At 38.3% G+C, this 17,156-nt stretch overlaps 1 protein-coding gene and 1 long non-coding RNA gene across 5 annotated transcripts in view; one reads left to right on the forward strand and one right to left on the reverse strand.

Moving 5' to 3' along the window:
* Window positions 1-17,156, forward strand: part of sorcs1 (sortilin-related VPS10 domain containing receptor 1) — a 302,164-nt gene that overhangs the window by 272,681 nt on the left and 12,327 nt on the right. For all 4 annotated transcript variants that reach the window (XR_010904712.1, XR_010904711.1, XM_067441002.1 and 1 more), the window contains exons 17-22: window positions 700-813; window positions 2,180-2,351; window positions 4,581-4,767; window positions 8,220-8,353; window positions 8,508-8,631; window positions 14,709-14,821. Coding sequence is in view for 2 of the 4 variants with exons in the window: in XM_067441002.1 (XP_067297103.1) it covers window positions 700-813; window positions 2,180-2,351; window positions 4,581-4,767; window positions 8,220-8,353; window positions 8,508-8,631; window positions 14,709-14,821 (844 nt within the window). In the remaining 2 variants the exon portion in view is untranslated. The remainder of the gene's footprint in view (window positions 1-699; window positions 814-2,179; window positions 2,352-4,580; window positions 4,768-8,219; window positions 8,354-8,507; window positions 8,632-14,708; window positions 14,822-17,156) is intronic.
* Window positions 10,003-13,639, reverse strand: LOC137072959 (uncharacterized). Its single transcript, XR_010904713.1, has 5 exons — window positions 13,611-13,639; window positions 12,866-12,910; window positions 11,840-11,984; window positions 10,911-11,003; window positions 10,003-10,486 (listed from the first exon to the last, which is right to left on the reverse strand). It is a non-coding gene; the product is annotated as an uncharacterized lncRNA (long non-coding RNA).

Below are 17,156 nucleotides of genomic sequence, written 5' to 3' on the forward strand. Positions count from 1 at the left end.
CCCTCTCTGAACTCGGTCTCAACTCGGACTCAACCCTCTCTGAACTCAGTCTTGACTCGGACTCAACCCTCTCTGAACTCAATCTCGACTCGGACTCGACCCTCTCTGAACTCGGTCTCGACTGGGACTCGACCCTCGACTCGGACTCAACCCTCTCTGGACTTGGTCTCGACTCGGACTCGGACTCGACCCTCTCTCAACTCAGTCTCGACTCGGACTCGACCCTCTCTGAACTCGGCCTCGACTCGGACTCGACCCTCTCTGAACTAGGTCTCAACTGGGACTCGACCCTCGGCTCGGACTCAACCCTCTCTGAACTTGGTCTCGACTCGGACTCGACCCTCTCTGAACTTGGTCTCGACTCGGACTCAACCCTCTCTTAACTCGGTCTCGACTGGGACTTGACCCTCGACTGGGACTCAACCCTCTCTGAACTTGGTCTCGACTCGCACTCGACCCTCGCTAAACTCGGTCTCGACTGGGACTAAAGCTTCTCTGAACTTGGTCTCGACTCGGATACAACCCTCTCTAAACTCGGTCTTGACTCGAATGAGCTGGTCTCAACTACAACACTGGATGTTTGTTAAAATCACTTTTTTAGAAGCCATTGGTCCTCGAAACAAGAATTTGAGGACTGATGGGTGTCGTGGTCCCAGTGTTCTTACCGTGTGTTTTTTTTTTCTTTCTTTCTTCTTACAGTGATTATGGTTTCGAGAGAAGGACTAATGGGAAATGTACTCCAGCATTCTGGTTCCCCCCCTCCTCCATGTCTCGCACCTGTACTACAGAACACACGTTCCTCAACAGCACTGGGTGAGATCTTGTGTGATACTTTACACATGTTGAAAATGTTTCTGCATCAACAATGACTGATTATTTTAATTGTGCAATTAGGAATTATTCATTTTCTTGGAAGGTTATTTATGAAACGGAAGTTGCAATAGGCTATTTTTTTTACCCTTTTGTGATGTACTGTATATCTGAGAGAAACAGCTTTTCAAACAAGGAAAAAATCTAGGGCAGGACTTTTGTCCTTGGGGAATTGATTGAATGGTTGTGGTTTGCTATTGGTGGTTCTCATGTGGTTGACAGATTGTCCTGCCCTCATGTCGGTAAACACGTGATCATTATCAGAGAAGAGAAGCGATGTCAGCAACATTAATTTGATTAAAGATTATGATGGCATGTGAATATCGGGGGGGGGGGAGGGATACAATGTGCACAGATATAATTTATAATAAATGCTGTAATATTCCATAAAAACTCAGAACTGCCAATTTTGATTTCATAGTGACTTTTCATATTTATTAAAATAAACTGTTCCAATATGTTTCAGTAAACTTTGATTCAGTTATTTTTTTACATTGAATTTTTTTTCTGAAACCCTAATAACGTGTTTATAATTGATGTAAAGCACGGATGGCCAATCTGTCTCCGGGAGAGCCAGTGTCCTGCAAAGTTTAGCTCCAAACCTAATTAAATGCACCTAAACCCGATCAAGGTCTTCCTACGAGTCTGCACCTTCGTGACGTAACACTGCTTTGACTGTTGGGGAGCTCACATCAGTGCTGGCTCAGCCAAAAGTGTGAATAGAGGGCACAAATTGAGCGCAAAGAAGCCACATGCGAGCACCATTCTGAGATCTAAAATGACAAATGGGGCACCCTATGGTCACAAGGACTTAATGGACACATGTATGCGGCAGTCATTGTAAGTCCACAGTCTCATTTGGGACAGGGCCTTACTAGGCTTACTAGAAACTTCTAGAAAGGTGTGTTAAGGCAAGCTGCAACTCTGCAGGATAGTGGCTCTCCAGAACTGACTTCGGTCACTCCTGATGTAGAACACAGCTTTTTTTGTGTTTGTACCAATTATGGGGGCAAATGTTTTTTGTTATGGATCATGATGTGGGTTAGGGTTAGATTATAGTAAACTACATATAGCTTCATATAAAAACAACAGAAGTCTACATCATGTCCCCTTTTAGATAGCTTAGAAAACTTGTGTGATTTTTCAATTAAAAATGTTCACCATCTGTATTCCCAAATGATTTTGATGTGTGACTCATTAGTGTCTGTGTTTTCACTGTCACAGATAAGCACACATTTCAGTGCTGTCGAATCATTTTGAAAATAGGTTTTAATGGGATTGTGTGTTTTATGCGTCTGTGTGTGTGCAGGTACAGAAAGGTGGTGTCAAACAACTGCACCGGTGGGGTGATGGAGCAGTACACAGCTCGTAGGCAGCTGTGCCCTAGCCTGGCCCCTCGCGGTCTCCACTTAGTGACCAGCGAAGGGAAGCTAACGGCCACTCTGGCCAGCAACGTCACCTTCCTCGTGTTCCTGGAAGAAGTACGGACAAATTCAGTCTTCCACTTTCAGTGACAAATTCCTATTTCTTTTGCTGAAATATTTCAAATAGAATTTGACTACATGCTAGCTGGCAACATAGGATTCCATTCATTATGCTAAGCTAAGCTAGCGGCGACTCTGCCAAACTAAAACAATACATGCACTGAGACAAAAATGCATCTGCCCACATATCTAAATGTAGGAAAGAATATGAATAAGCCATATTCCTAAAAATGGTGGCGTGTTGCTTTAACATACTGTTTTCTATTTTAATGTATATTGTGATGCAAAGGAATTTTCTGCATCATTACTTCAGTCTTCAGCATCACGTGATCTTTCAGAAATCATTCTAATATGCTGATTTGCTGCTCAAAACTATTTTGAAACATGTTAAACTTAGTTTTCTGTCTTAGGGTATGTTTACACGGCAACAATTTACTAAAAATGGGAACGTTTTTTTTTGTTTTTTGTTTTTTTGGCTGTACAGACGACAACGTTGTCAAAAGGATCCCTGTGAAATCTACTAAAACACAGTGTTATGCTGCCAGACCAGTAGATTGCGATGTCACTTTGTCAGGTCCCCAAAATCCTGTCGTGTAAATGAACGGCATAAAAAAGCTTTCAGTTTTAAAGGGTTAGTTCACCCAAAAAATGTAAAATGTTATGTTTGTCTGCTTACCCCCGGAGTATCCAAGATGTGTTTGTTTCTTCAGTAGAACAAAAATGAAAATGTTTAACTCCAACCGTTGTTAGCCAATGTCAATGGGGTGTATTTCTATGAGAGCCACTATGAGAGTAAAAAACACATAGACATACGATCCGATCAGAAACCGGCAGAAACCGATCATTTCATTTATTAAGATAGCAATGTTTTGCCATGAGCCACAGGGTTTAATATGGATTCATATGTCTGTGTTTTACTCGCATAGTGACTTTCAGAGAAAACACCCCATTGACATGCATTATATGAGCAACGGCTGGAGTTAAAAATCTTTATTTGTGTTCTACTGAAGAAACAAACACGCCTTCATCTTGGATGCCCTAGGGGTAAGCAGATAAACATCAAATTTTCATTTTGGGGTGAATTATCCCTTTAATTTGAAAATGGGGATGTGTAGACGGCCCCTTAGTTTCCATTGTCACCATTTGCCTAAGTTAGGCCATGTGTCCACCAAAGCCGCTGGTTTAGCTTATTCAACTGTTTTCAATGGGTTTTAGAACGGCATGAGCGTAACAAGGTGGTTATTTCATGCTGAAGCACCTAACGTTCAGCGTTTTTTACTAGTCGCAGAGAGTTGAATGTTCAACTTTAAGTCAAACGCAGCACTCATCAGTCAGTTTTTACCCAGCCATCCAATCGCAATGGAGGAGTTAGCCACAGTGAACAGATGACAAGAAGCATAATTTAAAACAAGAGCCAGAGCAAATACTTTACATTGTATTGACATTTTTATATAGAATCAATACAGAAACAAACTACCTGTGAAATGAGATTATAGTAACACTTCCGCGGATATTCCGTATCATAACAAGCAAAGAGTTTCAACTGAAAAAAACGCTACGCTGCCAAAATGCGCTCAAGCGCCCACAGCGAGTTTTCAGCTGGCTAAAAATGCTTTGGTGGACACATGGCCTTATGGTCATTAATTAGTTCTCACCTGTTCCCTGTTCTGTTGATCCTCCTCCTGTGAATTTAAGCCCTCTCTTCCATCTGTCCATTGTCTTGTGTAAACGATAAGTTGTGTGTGCAACTGCTCTTCGCTTTTATTAAAAACCTATTACTCTGCATCATGCAACTCTCTTGGATTTTTGATACACTCTAACTTCTGACAGAAACAGTTGTACTGCTAACCCCCAAAGAACAGAGATAACCTTCATCCTTACCATAGTTTGAGGTTTTGAGAACTCCTTAGAGAGCATTTTGCCTGCGCAAGAGCAATGTTTTCCCATGGTAGATCTCCAGACAAGATGCCCTCCAGAGCAGATGAACCGACAGCTGAAGGAATCGTACACAGAGCTTTGGCAGTATCGTAGTCAGGAACAGTTTTGCTTCCTGCCTAAAAAAAAAAACTAAACAAAAAAAAACCTTTAATACAGAAAGTAAAGAACATTTGTAAGATTCACCAACTAGATCAGCCTGGCTGTTATTTGTTTTGTTCGTTTTTGGGTTGTTGTTGTTGGGTTTTTTTTCAGTCAGACTCAATGATGTTTCATTACTTTTTTCCTAAGGGTGATGGATCGAAAACCAGCATCACGGTGGATTTCGGCGACGGAAACGCCTTCACCTACTCCAACGTGAGCTCTATTGAAGATGGCATTAAACACATCTACAAGAACGTGGGAATCTACCGAGTGTCAGCCACGGCAGAAAACAGTCTGGGCTCTGAAACTGTGCTCCTCTTCCTACACATTACATGTAAGCCAAGGCGTGGGAGGGCGAGTAACAATATGCATAATACAGGCAGCCATATCGTATTCTACTTTTATATCCATAATGTATTTTAAAGACCTACTGGGTCTGAGCACTCTGAACTCATTTATGCTTTATTGACCAGAAAAATCTCATTTGGCCTTGGTCATATTGCACTCCATATTAAGCAATCGAGATTTCAAGCTCATAGTGTCTAAGTGGGCGACCAGATTGAAATCATCCCTCATCGTTATTGCCGACAGACACTTCAAGGTCCCGAGGACGCAAAATATCATAGAGGTCTGATGTACTTTACAATGTTCACACTTGGCATGTTTGGTTAGTGCGGTTAATTTGAATAAGTGTGAACGCTGTCATCTGAGCCCTAGCGCACCAAGCGGACTGAGACCACTAAAGAAAAGGTCTCGGTCCGCGTCCAAATGAACTCTGGTGCTGTTCCAATGAAATCTGATTGCAACGCGCACCAAATGCATGTAACAAATTAAAAACAGAGTTCTCAGCTGGTCATCATATGTAGCTACGCACTTTCAACAAGCGCATTTAGCCCAGCACAAAGCATTGTTTTGGATGTTCTGTAAGTTCCGAACTATGTAATTATTATGTGTATATATAAATACACACACACACACACACACACACACACACACACACACACACACACACACACACACACACACACACACACACACACACACACACACACACAAACACACACATGCAAATATACATACAGTATATACATGCAAAATAGTGTTGGCAGATATTAAGCAGACAGTCTAATACTGTAATGGCTTGTAGTTGACATAGTTGCAAAGTTACTTATAACAAAGTTAATATAATGTCTAAAGTGTACTGTCAATTAATTCCAGAATTAATTGTTTTCATATTTCAGCTAGTTTCATTTTTTGTTAATATAATGCATATACAATGTTTAAGTGAGAGTGCAGTTACATTTAACTCTATAAAATATAGTAAAAATCATTACTGAACTGCATTTATGCTGCAGGTTTGAAAAGTCATTCAAAGCATACATTTCTGCTGTACTTCATTTATTTATTTTTTCTGATGCCTTTTAATGATTTAAAGGAGAATAAAAAAGTGTGGTTGGTCATTTCACATGTTGGTCAAACGGTCTCTTTATGTCTTTATGTGGGTGGTTCTTGGCCAGAGTATGGATTGGACTTTGTGCCAATAATCGAACAGACTACTCTATCCTCTTATGTAACAAAGTCTTGTTCTAATGTTGGACGAAGTTATTTTAACACATTCTAAGAACAGATGGCTTCTTGAATCTTTTTTTAATTTATTTTTTGGGGGGTTTAGTCTGTTTATGCTATAGGAAGCTCATCGTGTATCTGCAGTTATCTGAGCATTTTCATCCAAATGTCCCCTTCTTTTTTTTCTTTTTTTTCTCATGTCCACCTACCCAGTGAACTTGCCACCCCCTGCTGCTTTCAGGCAGACAGATGCCTCCACACTGACATATTGATCAGGGAGACGGAACGCTTCCAATCTGTCAATCCTGTCGTGCCAGGCAAAGCAAATAGGGCCCTTGGTGCATGAGCTGAAATTCACACGCAGATGTCTCTGTGTCCCTAAGAGAAGTGTTTGTGAATGAATTAATATATGGTGGAATCATTAGGAGGATGTTTAGTTTGTGCTGTGGCTTTAAGCATTTATTTTATTAATTTAAATAAAAGTGTTTTTTAAACATAAAACACATTCCACCTAGCCTGACAAGCCAGACCCACATCAAGATGTTTGGTCTGGAAACTCACCATTGACAGGGCTCAATCCGAGGGGCGGGATAAACGGTTGTCTTTCAAACTCCATCTGCACACGATACGATAGTGCTAGAACCAACCAGAGCAACGAAGGTGAAACAGAGCTTGTTGACAGATTAAACATTCGCCGTATCCGGTCGGCAAAACTCCGAACACATCTTCCCCTTTTAAGAACGACTTCAGTGCCGTTCTTTGTTCTTTTCTCAGAGAAAAGCTTAACTCCAAGTCTTCCAGAGTCGCGGTCAAAGCTGATTCGAAAGACCACCGTTCGCCAGTTTCTGTGTTTACTAGAAGCACGCAAACGCAACTCGGCCATTGTCATTATGGCCCCGCCCACCAACTCTATACACGACGTGATTGGCCCGACAAGAGTTTGGCTCAGAAGGGTATTGAGAGTTGCTAGACGACACTCGTGGGCAGATTAGATTTGCTGCCGCTAGGGTGCGTCTAGATTTCTAGGCTACATTCCACCATAACCTAGTCACATATTACTACTGTGAACAAAGATGTTTTTGTCACACTTTAATTTGATAGTACATATTAGACATTCTACTAACTATAAGTAACTTTGGAACTACATGCCATGTCAACTAACTCTCAGAGTAGCTGTCGACTGTTAGGTTAAACTTAGATTTAATAGAATAAGTTGACATAGTTGCAAAGTTACTTCTAGTCAGTAGAAAGTCTGTTGGGCATCACAATAAAGACTTAGCAGATATTAAGCAGACAGTCTACTAATACTCTAATGACTGGTAATTGGCCAATGTAGTTGCAAATTTACTTATAGTTAGTTGTATTCTACTAATATTCTACTGAATGGTAGTTGACATGTAGTTGCAAAGTTACTTATAGTTAGTAGTAGTCTACTAATACTCTAATGACTGGTAGATGATATGTAGTTGCAAATTTACTTATATTTAGTAGACCCAATACACTGACTGGTAAATGCCATATAGTTGCAAAGTTACTTATAGTTAGTAGTAGTCTACACTCTAAAAAATGCTGGGTTAAAAACAACCCAAGTTGGGTTGAAAATGCACCGACCCAACAATTGGGTTGTTTTAACCCAATGGTTGAGTTGTTCAGCCCAGCAATTGGGTTGTCTTAAGCAACATTTAACCCAACCACTGGGTTAAAACAACTCAACCACTGGGTTAAAACAACTCAACCATTGGGTTAAAACAACTCAATTGTTGGGTCGGTGCATTTTCAACCCAACTTGGGTTGTTTTTAACCCAGCATTTTTTAGAGTGTACTAATACTCTAATGACTGGTAGATTACATGTAGTTGCAAAGTTCATTATAGTTAGTAGTAGTCTACTAATACTTTAATGACTGGTGGATGACATCTAGTTACATATAGTTAGTAGGCCCAATACTTTAATGACTGGTAGTTGCAAAGTTACTTATAGTTAGTGGGCCCAGTACTCTGACTGGTAGTTGACATGTAGCTGCAAAGTTACTTATTTTTAGTAGAATATCCAAGGTGGATTATTGAAGTGTTCCCAAGTTTTGCCACTAAAACAATATAAACAGGTTCTCTTGTCTGTATTTACTCAATAGTATGAGGTGAACATTTTGAGAAGTAGCAAAAACTTTTTAACTCTCTTGCTTGACCAAACGACTTTTCTCTTTCCTTCTCTCTTGGAGCAGGTCAGCTGGAGTCTGTTCACCTCTCCGCTCCATTTGTCGCTGTGAAAAATAAAGAAGTCAATCTAACAGTGGTTCTCTGGCCAAGCCAAGTGGGAACAGTCACCTATATCTGGTGGTTTGGGAACAATTCAGAGGTAAAGTCTCATGTCACTCACTGGACACCTGTGCATGACTCAGTCTGTGTGTGTTTTTGCCTCACCGGGCTCCATGTAAATACAGTTGGCATTTTCGCTGCAACTACGCTGACAGGGCATCCTCTTGAGAATCTCTTTCACGCTGTATTCACAGCCCGTGATCACGCTGGAGGGGAGTGTGGCGTTCACGTTCTCTCGAGAGGGAATCAGCGTTGTCACTGTACAGGTGTCCGCTGGGAATAACATCCTGCAAGACAGGAAAACCATCGCTGTCCATGGTGAGTTTTACATATTGAGTAAACAGAGCAGTGTTTTTCTTATTAACTGAAACAAAAACTAATAAAAAAAGTATGTGTTTGGTAACTGAAATAAAATAAAATATTATATATATATAACATATAACACTCAGTTTCAGTCAATCTCATGTCAATCTTGAGTACCTATAGAGTAGTATTGCATCCTTCATATCTCAGAAAGTCTTTAGTTTTATTATATTTATAAAAGAAATATGGGCTGTACCGAGTCTTTCCGGAAAAAACCGAGTGCCTGGAGGCGTATCGTGGGGGCGGAGCTAAAGAATGACGAGCGCACAAAGCGGTGACGTCCTCAAGCGTGGAGAAACCCATGGCTATCGATCTCAGCTAATAGATATATGATCCAGAATCATTCGGAGGCTGAAATAAATTGAACAGGAGAAACGGCAACAGCAGGACGTCCGTCTCTGTTGAATGTACTGTATTTAGTTGCCTGTCAACATTTGTGTGTCTTTACTTGCAGTTTATGAGGACATGATTCGGTTTATGGACTATTGTATGCGACTAAACCTTAGCAGTAGCAAGCAAAACGGTTTTGCACGTCAGACTAGTGTAATGTTATACATAGAACAACAATGGAGTCCGTTAGCGCATTTGAATGACGAAGCACATGATCCTGTCGTTTACTGATGTTTACTCATGCGACGGTAGCCAACAGCAGATACATTCGAAGCAGTTTTACTCACCGGCTGCTTCCAAAGCAGGACCGAACCTTTATCGCTGCGACCGCTCCGTCAAAAACACACTTCTTTGGTATGATTTGTTGAAGTCCTGACAGCAGTGAAAGGTGGAGATCTACTTTGCGACGCGACTGAAGTGATGTTGTGAAGCTTCCCGTCATTTCTGCGTTCAAATCGGTTCAAATGCAGCGCTGCCTTCCTGGAATGCTGTGCTGAAGCGTTGAAGTCGCTTGATGTTACCCATACACTGCAAGCCTATACAGGTTGATTGAACTTAAAACATTTATGGAAACTCGTTGCCCTAAAAAAGTTGATTTTGTCTTGTTGAAAAAACAAAACATTTCCAGTTTAATGTACTTAAGATTTTAACAGCATTTAATTAAAAACTTTTAGTTAATTGAACTAATAATTTTTAATTCAGTGCTATTGAAATTTTACGTACATTAAACTGGAATTTTTTTGTTTTTTCAACAAGACAAAATCAACTTTTTTAGGGCAACGAGTTTCCATAAATGTCTTAAGTTCAATCAACCTGTATATGCTAACATTTATCATGGATGAATGTTGCAGAACCCAAAACTTTAATTTAAATAGCTATTTACGGTCAATGATTTAATAAAGATATCAAACAAGGACAAAGGATAACAATGATTTATTTGGACTTACAATTTATTGGAATTCACTTATCAAAATCAGTTTTCAAAGAGTGACAAAAGTAAAATTGGTGAAGTACCAATTACCCAATTGTAAATCTTTACAACAGTATTTCAAAACTTTCCCAAAATTTTAATAAGTACAGTATGTTTTTCTTTACCCTTTTACATGGTAAGCTGATTTGTAACAGCCAGAATCTTGCCCTTCAACTCCTTCTTGCCCAAAGCAAGCAAAACTTGCTGAATGAAAAAAAGGTGTTGCCCATGCACTTTGGGTAGTCTAGGTGCAGGGCATAAGTTAAACCAAAAAGAAGACCTGGTCTGGGGTATGTTGTCTAAATTGTCCATTACAACATTCCCCTCCAAAATGATTCCCACCGAGGATGGGTGGAGGCAGAAGGACAGGGGTTGCAGAGCCACATCTTCATTTTCTAAGCTGAGGATTCCAACTGGCACATGCTGGTACGAGTCTCCATCATCAGAAGCCTGGACAAGAACATGAACATTACCAAGACACATGTTAGCACTAGATATTAATTTTATTGATAATGTTTTTATTAGTTGTATGCAGGCATATTTTTTTGCGAATTATGTATAAAAATGTTTCCAGAAGGTCAGTAATATTTACACATTACATGTGTGTTTTCGTTTACATTTGTATAAATCTTTGGATGACATTAACTTTTGATTACATTAAAAATTATGTAAAATTATGAGATTAACCAGGATTGTATTTTAGAGTTTTATAAGTGTTATGACAGGAATTTAAATTTATCCTTAATGACTTAAAACTAAAACCTCATCCTTACATTCATCATTTAACTAAACTATAACTTTGTTTTTTGGTGGGGTTTTAAATGCACATCAAGAAAAATATTACAAAAAGTAAAACTGCATTAAAAATACTTACAAAGCCTGCTTTGAAGAACTCAGTTGGGTCATCGCCAAGGAGTACCGGAAGCCCTCTCATAGCAACACGTCGCATGTCAACGATATCAGTAGCCTGAGGTGTGGAGGTTGAAAAGAAAATATAATTTGTCAACATAAAAGGAAGGCAATTTACATTAATCATAATTTTGTCTGCGTTACTGAACAGTCTTAAAGGGATAGTTCACCCAAAAATTAAAATTATATGTCTATCTGCTTACACCAAAGGACTCCAAGATGTAGGTGTGTTTGTTTCTTCAGCAGAACACAAATTAAGATTTAACTCCAACTGTTGCTGTCTGTATAATGTAATCATATAATGCATGTGAATGGTAGCAGAATCTATGAGAGTAAAAAAAAAAAAACATGCATGGACAAATCCTTTTTAAACACAGCGGCTCATGATGGCACGTTGATGTCTTAATACAAAAAACAATCGGTTTGTGGGATAAACCGAAAAGTATATAATTTTTACCACACCACTATGTCCAACAGCCTTCAGCGCGTGATCATCTCTCTCTCGTGTATCTCTATACCATATTGTGTACATTGACCTCACTCAATGGAAGTGATCACGCGCTTAAAACTGTTGGACATAGTGATGTATTAGAGGTAAAAATTATATAAATACTGTTCGCTTTCTCGCACAAACTGATCTTTCTGTGTCTTAAGACATCAATGTGTCATCACAAGTCACTGTGTTTAATAAGGATTTGTCTGCGCATGTTTAGATTGCAATGGTTGGAGTTAAACATTTTCATTTGTGTTCTGCTGAAGAAACAAACCCACCTACATCTTGGATGCCCTTGGTGTAAGCAGATAAACATTAAATTTAAATTTTTAGGTGAACGATCCCTTTTAAGTAATCTGGCTTTCAAAATTAAACAATGGCATTAACTTAAATTTACAAACCTTGGCTTGATGCAGAAGATCGCTCAAAATCTGCCCAGCGAGACCTCTCTTTGACCTGAATCAGTTGTGGACAGTGACGATCAAGAGAGCCATAAAATTCTTTTTTAAGGTTCTTCCCAACTACCCGGCTGAATTCTTGATACACCTGAAATAGTAAAACAAAAAAAGCATGTGTTAACATCAGGGAACTGTGAAGATTTAACAACTGTCAAATAATTATCTAGCCATGATTTGGACAATATGTCACAACAGTCTCAACTACCTCTTTCACAACTGACTCATCTACATGTCCAAAGTGTTTCTGAAAAACAGCCTTCACATGCTTGTGCAAAAGTGGCTGAGACAACTGGATTATATGGCAAAGCTGTTGAATTACTTCCTGAACAGAGTTCTCTGGTATGTGAAGGAGGGTTTGCATTTTTTTTTAAAAGAGCTGCTAAATTATGTTCCAATTGTTCTCCCAAGTCTTGTGATAGTGTTTCGTTTGCTTCTGCATTGAAATCATCTTGGCCCAATTAATCTGGAAGCATCTCCTGCACAGCACACTCATGAGTGTCAACTACACTGTCATCATTTTCATTTTCATTACTCTCTATTTTTACTATTAGCTCTGGTTTAAACATTTTCTCATTTTGATCTTGGTGATGCTTACTTTTGTGTGCACTGAATGTGGAATATACCCTGCTTTCAAAGCTACAGCCTTGAAATGGACATTTAACTTTTTGGTGGTCTTTGAGATGTCTGTGCCGAAGGTGGGCAAAATATTCTGTAATCTTACAGGGTTCAAGAAAATCACAAAGCTGACAGCGAAACTTAGCTTCAAATTTCCCCACAGATTGTTGTTTTTCAGTCGCTGTATGAAAACGAGATAAGTGTATTTTAAAGCTATTGAAAAAAACTTAAAAGTACATAAACATTCCTGATATAAGCATGGAAAAGGCTGGCTTCTTGCATAGCTCCCATGTTTAAGTCTGTAATGTTTTAATAAGTATCCCCTTTTGTCACAAGCATATATGCAATACTTACATTTCCAGATCATCTTTATTAGGCTTGCTTTGAACTTCTTGAAATCTGCAGAGAAACACAAATCCACATTAGAGTGCTTTTTACTAGCTGACAAGGCAAATTTACATCTTTTGATCTGTTATTGACAAAATTGTCTCTTGAAACAAAGTACTATCTAGCCATCTATTTATTTAGCATGTAACTGATGTACTAGCTAACACCACGCTGATGAGCACGAGGTTGCATTTCTTTAAGACAGATATGGATTAGTATTTTTTCGCAGGTTTGTCAATTGAAGCTGTTTTGTTTAATACTTCACTCACAAAGACATGCAAAAACGTATAAAACCTAACTAATAAAGTTACGCTGTATTTACGTTAAAACCACGTTGAGCATTTCTAACAAGGCAAGTTAAACTGCCAAGATTCACAAACACCACCGAACGAGATATCGTTTGAATATCTCAGCTGTTGAAGCGTTCAGTTGTTTGTTTGATGAGAATTATTGACCAAAAAAGAATAAGTATTCAATTTTAAATGTGATTATCACTTTCCCAGAGAGCATGTTGTAAGAATTAACGTTGTAAAAAGTGGCGGATGCAATTGGTGACGAACGTTGACATGTAACAGTTACTATGTGACATGTATTGACACAGCCTAAACTTACATTTAGTTTTACTGGCTAACTGTTATACATCTTATTTATTAGGGATTAATAGTATTATAGCTGTTTGAGACCAAAATGTAAAATGACATGTCCTACTCACCAGCAAACGTTGATAAAAATGCGCGCAGCTGTGTCCATGCCTGACGTCAGTTCAAAGAGCCAATCAGCGTCTTCCTTGTATTGCGTCGCATTGACAACAGACCAAAATAGGCTCTGTTCAGTACATTCAATTTAAACAACCAGAATAGAATGAACAACATCATGCAAATCGTACAACAAACTAAAAACATGTTGTTATTGAGCAAATCTGTTGGAGTTTATGTTTATTGTACCTAAATAATTTGAATTAAAACAATTTCAGGGATAACAGTGTAGGAATAAAGTGGAGCGCGGCGTGACAGAAGTGTTCACGGACCAGTGGATCTGCAGCTGAGAGTGTTTATGGGTGTGCATTTCCTCTCTCGGTCTAGTCACGCGCGCGCACCCTACCGGGAGAAGAGCCCATACGGCCCATACAAGGACCTTCCGCTCTATTAACGTCAAGCCGAGCCATACTCGAAAAAAACTCTCCGAAACTTGTGAGAAACCGGAAGGAGTATTTTTGACACAGAAATACTCCATCAAACATCCAACATAATGTTATGCCTGATATATCTATATGTGTAAGTATGTGCGTGTGCATGTGTGTGTGTGTGTATATATATATATATATATATATATATATACACACACACAGCATGAATACAATTGTGTGGTATGCTTAATAAAAATGCAACACTTTATTTATTGTAATTAATTATACATGGCATTGTGAATGAACATTATAAATAAATAAATAATTAAATACATAAACAAATTATGTTAATATGTAACAGAAGTAAAACATAAACATAAAATCAGCATTATTGAGAGAATTCAATGGTGGATAATTATTCCAATAGTGAAGAAAATTTCTTTTCAACATCCCCATGGTCTCTTAATTTTCAACCGTTCTCCTCATAAAGACCCTTAAACACCCTTTTTTACAATGCAGTTAATTCCTGTCCAACCCTACATTTTCCTCAGAAATGCGTAATGAAAAAGTCCAAAGGAAATGTGTTCCCAACTCATTTTAAGCACTATATCATACAGTAAATTCACATGTAGAAAATAAATGCTGCAACACGAGCCTTTCTTTTTTGTATTGTCCAAATTACAGAATACTTCAGATCTCATCTTCTTGCCTTTTCATCTAATCTGGATGATCACAACCCTGATGTGGCCGAATGGAGACTTGATGTGAGTCGAGTCATTAAAACCTCTATGGTGCAGGTGAGTTCAAAACCAATTACCATTATACAAAAAAAAAAAAAAAAACATTCACTGCTCATGCAGCAGAACATCTGGTTCCCATATTCGGTGGAATTAAAGAGTTCTATCTAAACCACTTCATTGTTTATATAATACCGCATAAGCAAACAGCCATGAAATTACTTATGTCTGTTTGATTTGAGGTCATCTCTATGTGTGCATTTGAACAGATATTGATCTGTTTCTTTCTCTTTTTTGGAGGAAAGATTATTAATTAATATTAATGCTCAGGTAAACATTTGGATAGGAAAGAAACGGATTGTTCTCCTTTCTCTAGAACTGTCTTTTACCTATGTCTTTCAGTGCTTTTTGAATGCAGTTCAGATGAGTGTGTGCACGATTTTCATAATCTGAAAGCTCTTGGATGCAAACAGGGTATAAAATGACTCATATCTATCATGAACGGAAATAAAATCAAACAATGATCAAGGTCTTCTAGGTACCTGCATGCATTTTAAACATGAAGGACCACAAAAACCACTAATGGAGGCGTTTCTCAGAAACTGATGGACCTCAAATATGAGCATAGAGTTCAGTGTCATTGACAACGCATTAGTTGGGATATTACCACCAAAAACCAGTAGACTGTAAAAAGGTAGTTTAACTTAGTATCTGAACGTTTACTCAAGTACGTGACTTGTGTACTTTGTCTCCCACTGCCTTAAACCTTTAGAGAATCTCAATTTCAAGTGCTATTTTGTCCAATTCGAGTCAAAAAATATAAATTCCATATATAAAACATGTCAAAATTTAAGTGTAGTCAAGGTCTTTGGTGGATTTTCACGCTCCACGCTTTGCTTGAAAAGCTCGGAGAAGTTTGAAAAGAAGTTGACACTCTTTTTGTGAAATCAACGTTTAGAATAGGCTTTACTGATGGAAGGAAACATTGCCGTGACAGAAAAAAAAACTTCACAAGCATTGAAACATATGGCACGACAGACCGAAATAATCATCAGTGTTCTCCCTCGCTTACCCTGTGGCATTTTCAAGAGGCTGTTATAACTGAACATTGGGACTTTCTTTATGGATGTTTATAGAATATGACACTTGAGAATAACGGTTCTCATGTGAGCCATATGCGTGTTCTGCTCCAGTTGTTTATTGGTAATGTGTGTAATGAGTTTTGCACTGGGCATATGGACAGGAACGCGGCGGACATTGTGACCTTGGAAGATTTACCAGGGACGATTTGATATATTTATATTCCGTCTGAAACAGAAACATCATAATTCTGTCTTCATTCACTCACCCTCATTTTAGTCGAAACCTGTAACCTTTTTTCTTTTTCTTTTTTTTTTTTCTTTGTGGAACACAAAAGGAGAAATACTGAAGAATTGATTTGTTGCAAGAGTGAGAAATTGTGCGACATGTCAAATCAGCTCAAACCATATTTGACTTCGTAATGATAAATGCTCTGTAAACCCTAAAGCGCAAAATAATTTGTTGGTCTGAGTAAGGGAAACTTAAATTATAGAAATTGGTTCAACTTTTGAGTATTTAGAACGTTCTTTTTCTTTTGAGTTCACAAAACTGACACATTTGAATCATCTGAACTGTTTAAATGTATTGAGTTTTATGAACTTGTTTCTTTTCAATTAGACAAACTTAAATTTGACTGAAACTAGAATGGCATTTCTAATGACAGTCAAAAGGGAGAGTAAATACTTCAAGTGTCATATAATGTTTTTGTGCAAGATCAGTGTTAAGTAGGAGATTATTGTTTAATGTTAAAATCTATGCCACTTTAGCTAATTGAATAATTGTTTGAAAGATAAGTGGAGCATGAGCTTGGAATATTAAATGTTCTACATTGCTGTAGGGGAGAACCGGGGCGAAAGTAACGCGGGACGAAAGTAACAAAGCGATTTTCTCAGAGCCCTGACTACATTTGCATTCCAAGCTATGACAGCATGTTCAGCACACAACCCTTGATGGATCTGCCAAATATCATGTGATTTCGTCATCATTTCCCGCGGTGGGGTCCGAAATATAGTTTTCAAATACGGAAAGTAAATTACTGAAGCGGTACTTTTTTTTCTAATCACACGTGGTGTTTCTCGTTTCACGTGTCACAATAATGATCAATCTACAGATTATTTATTGCTGTTACACATCCTGAAGGTTTGTCTTTTCAGAGTTTTTCAGTATAAAAGTAAATCGTGTTTAAATGTCAGAACTTCCTGTCGGGACGAAAGTAACACTTGTTACTTTTGTCCCACTTGTATATATATAATGCATATTATGCTAATTTGATTTTCATATTGTTGAAGAAAAAAATGATCAAATAGATCGAAAT

Source organism: Pseudorasbora parva, chromosome 4, assembly GCF_024679245.1.
Source record: "Pseudorasbora parva isolate DD20220531a chromosome 4, ASM2467924v1, whole genome shotgun sequence".
Classification (NCBI taxonomy): Eukaryota; Metazoa; Chordata; class Actinopteri; order Cypriniformes; family Gobionidae; genus Pseudorasbora; species Pseudorasbora parva.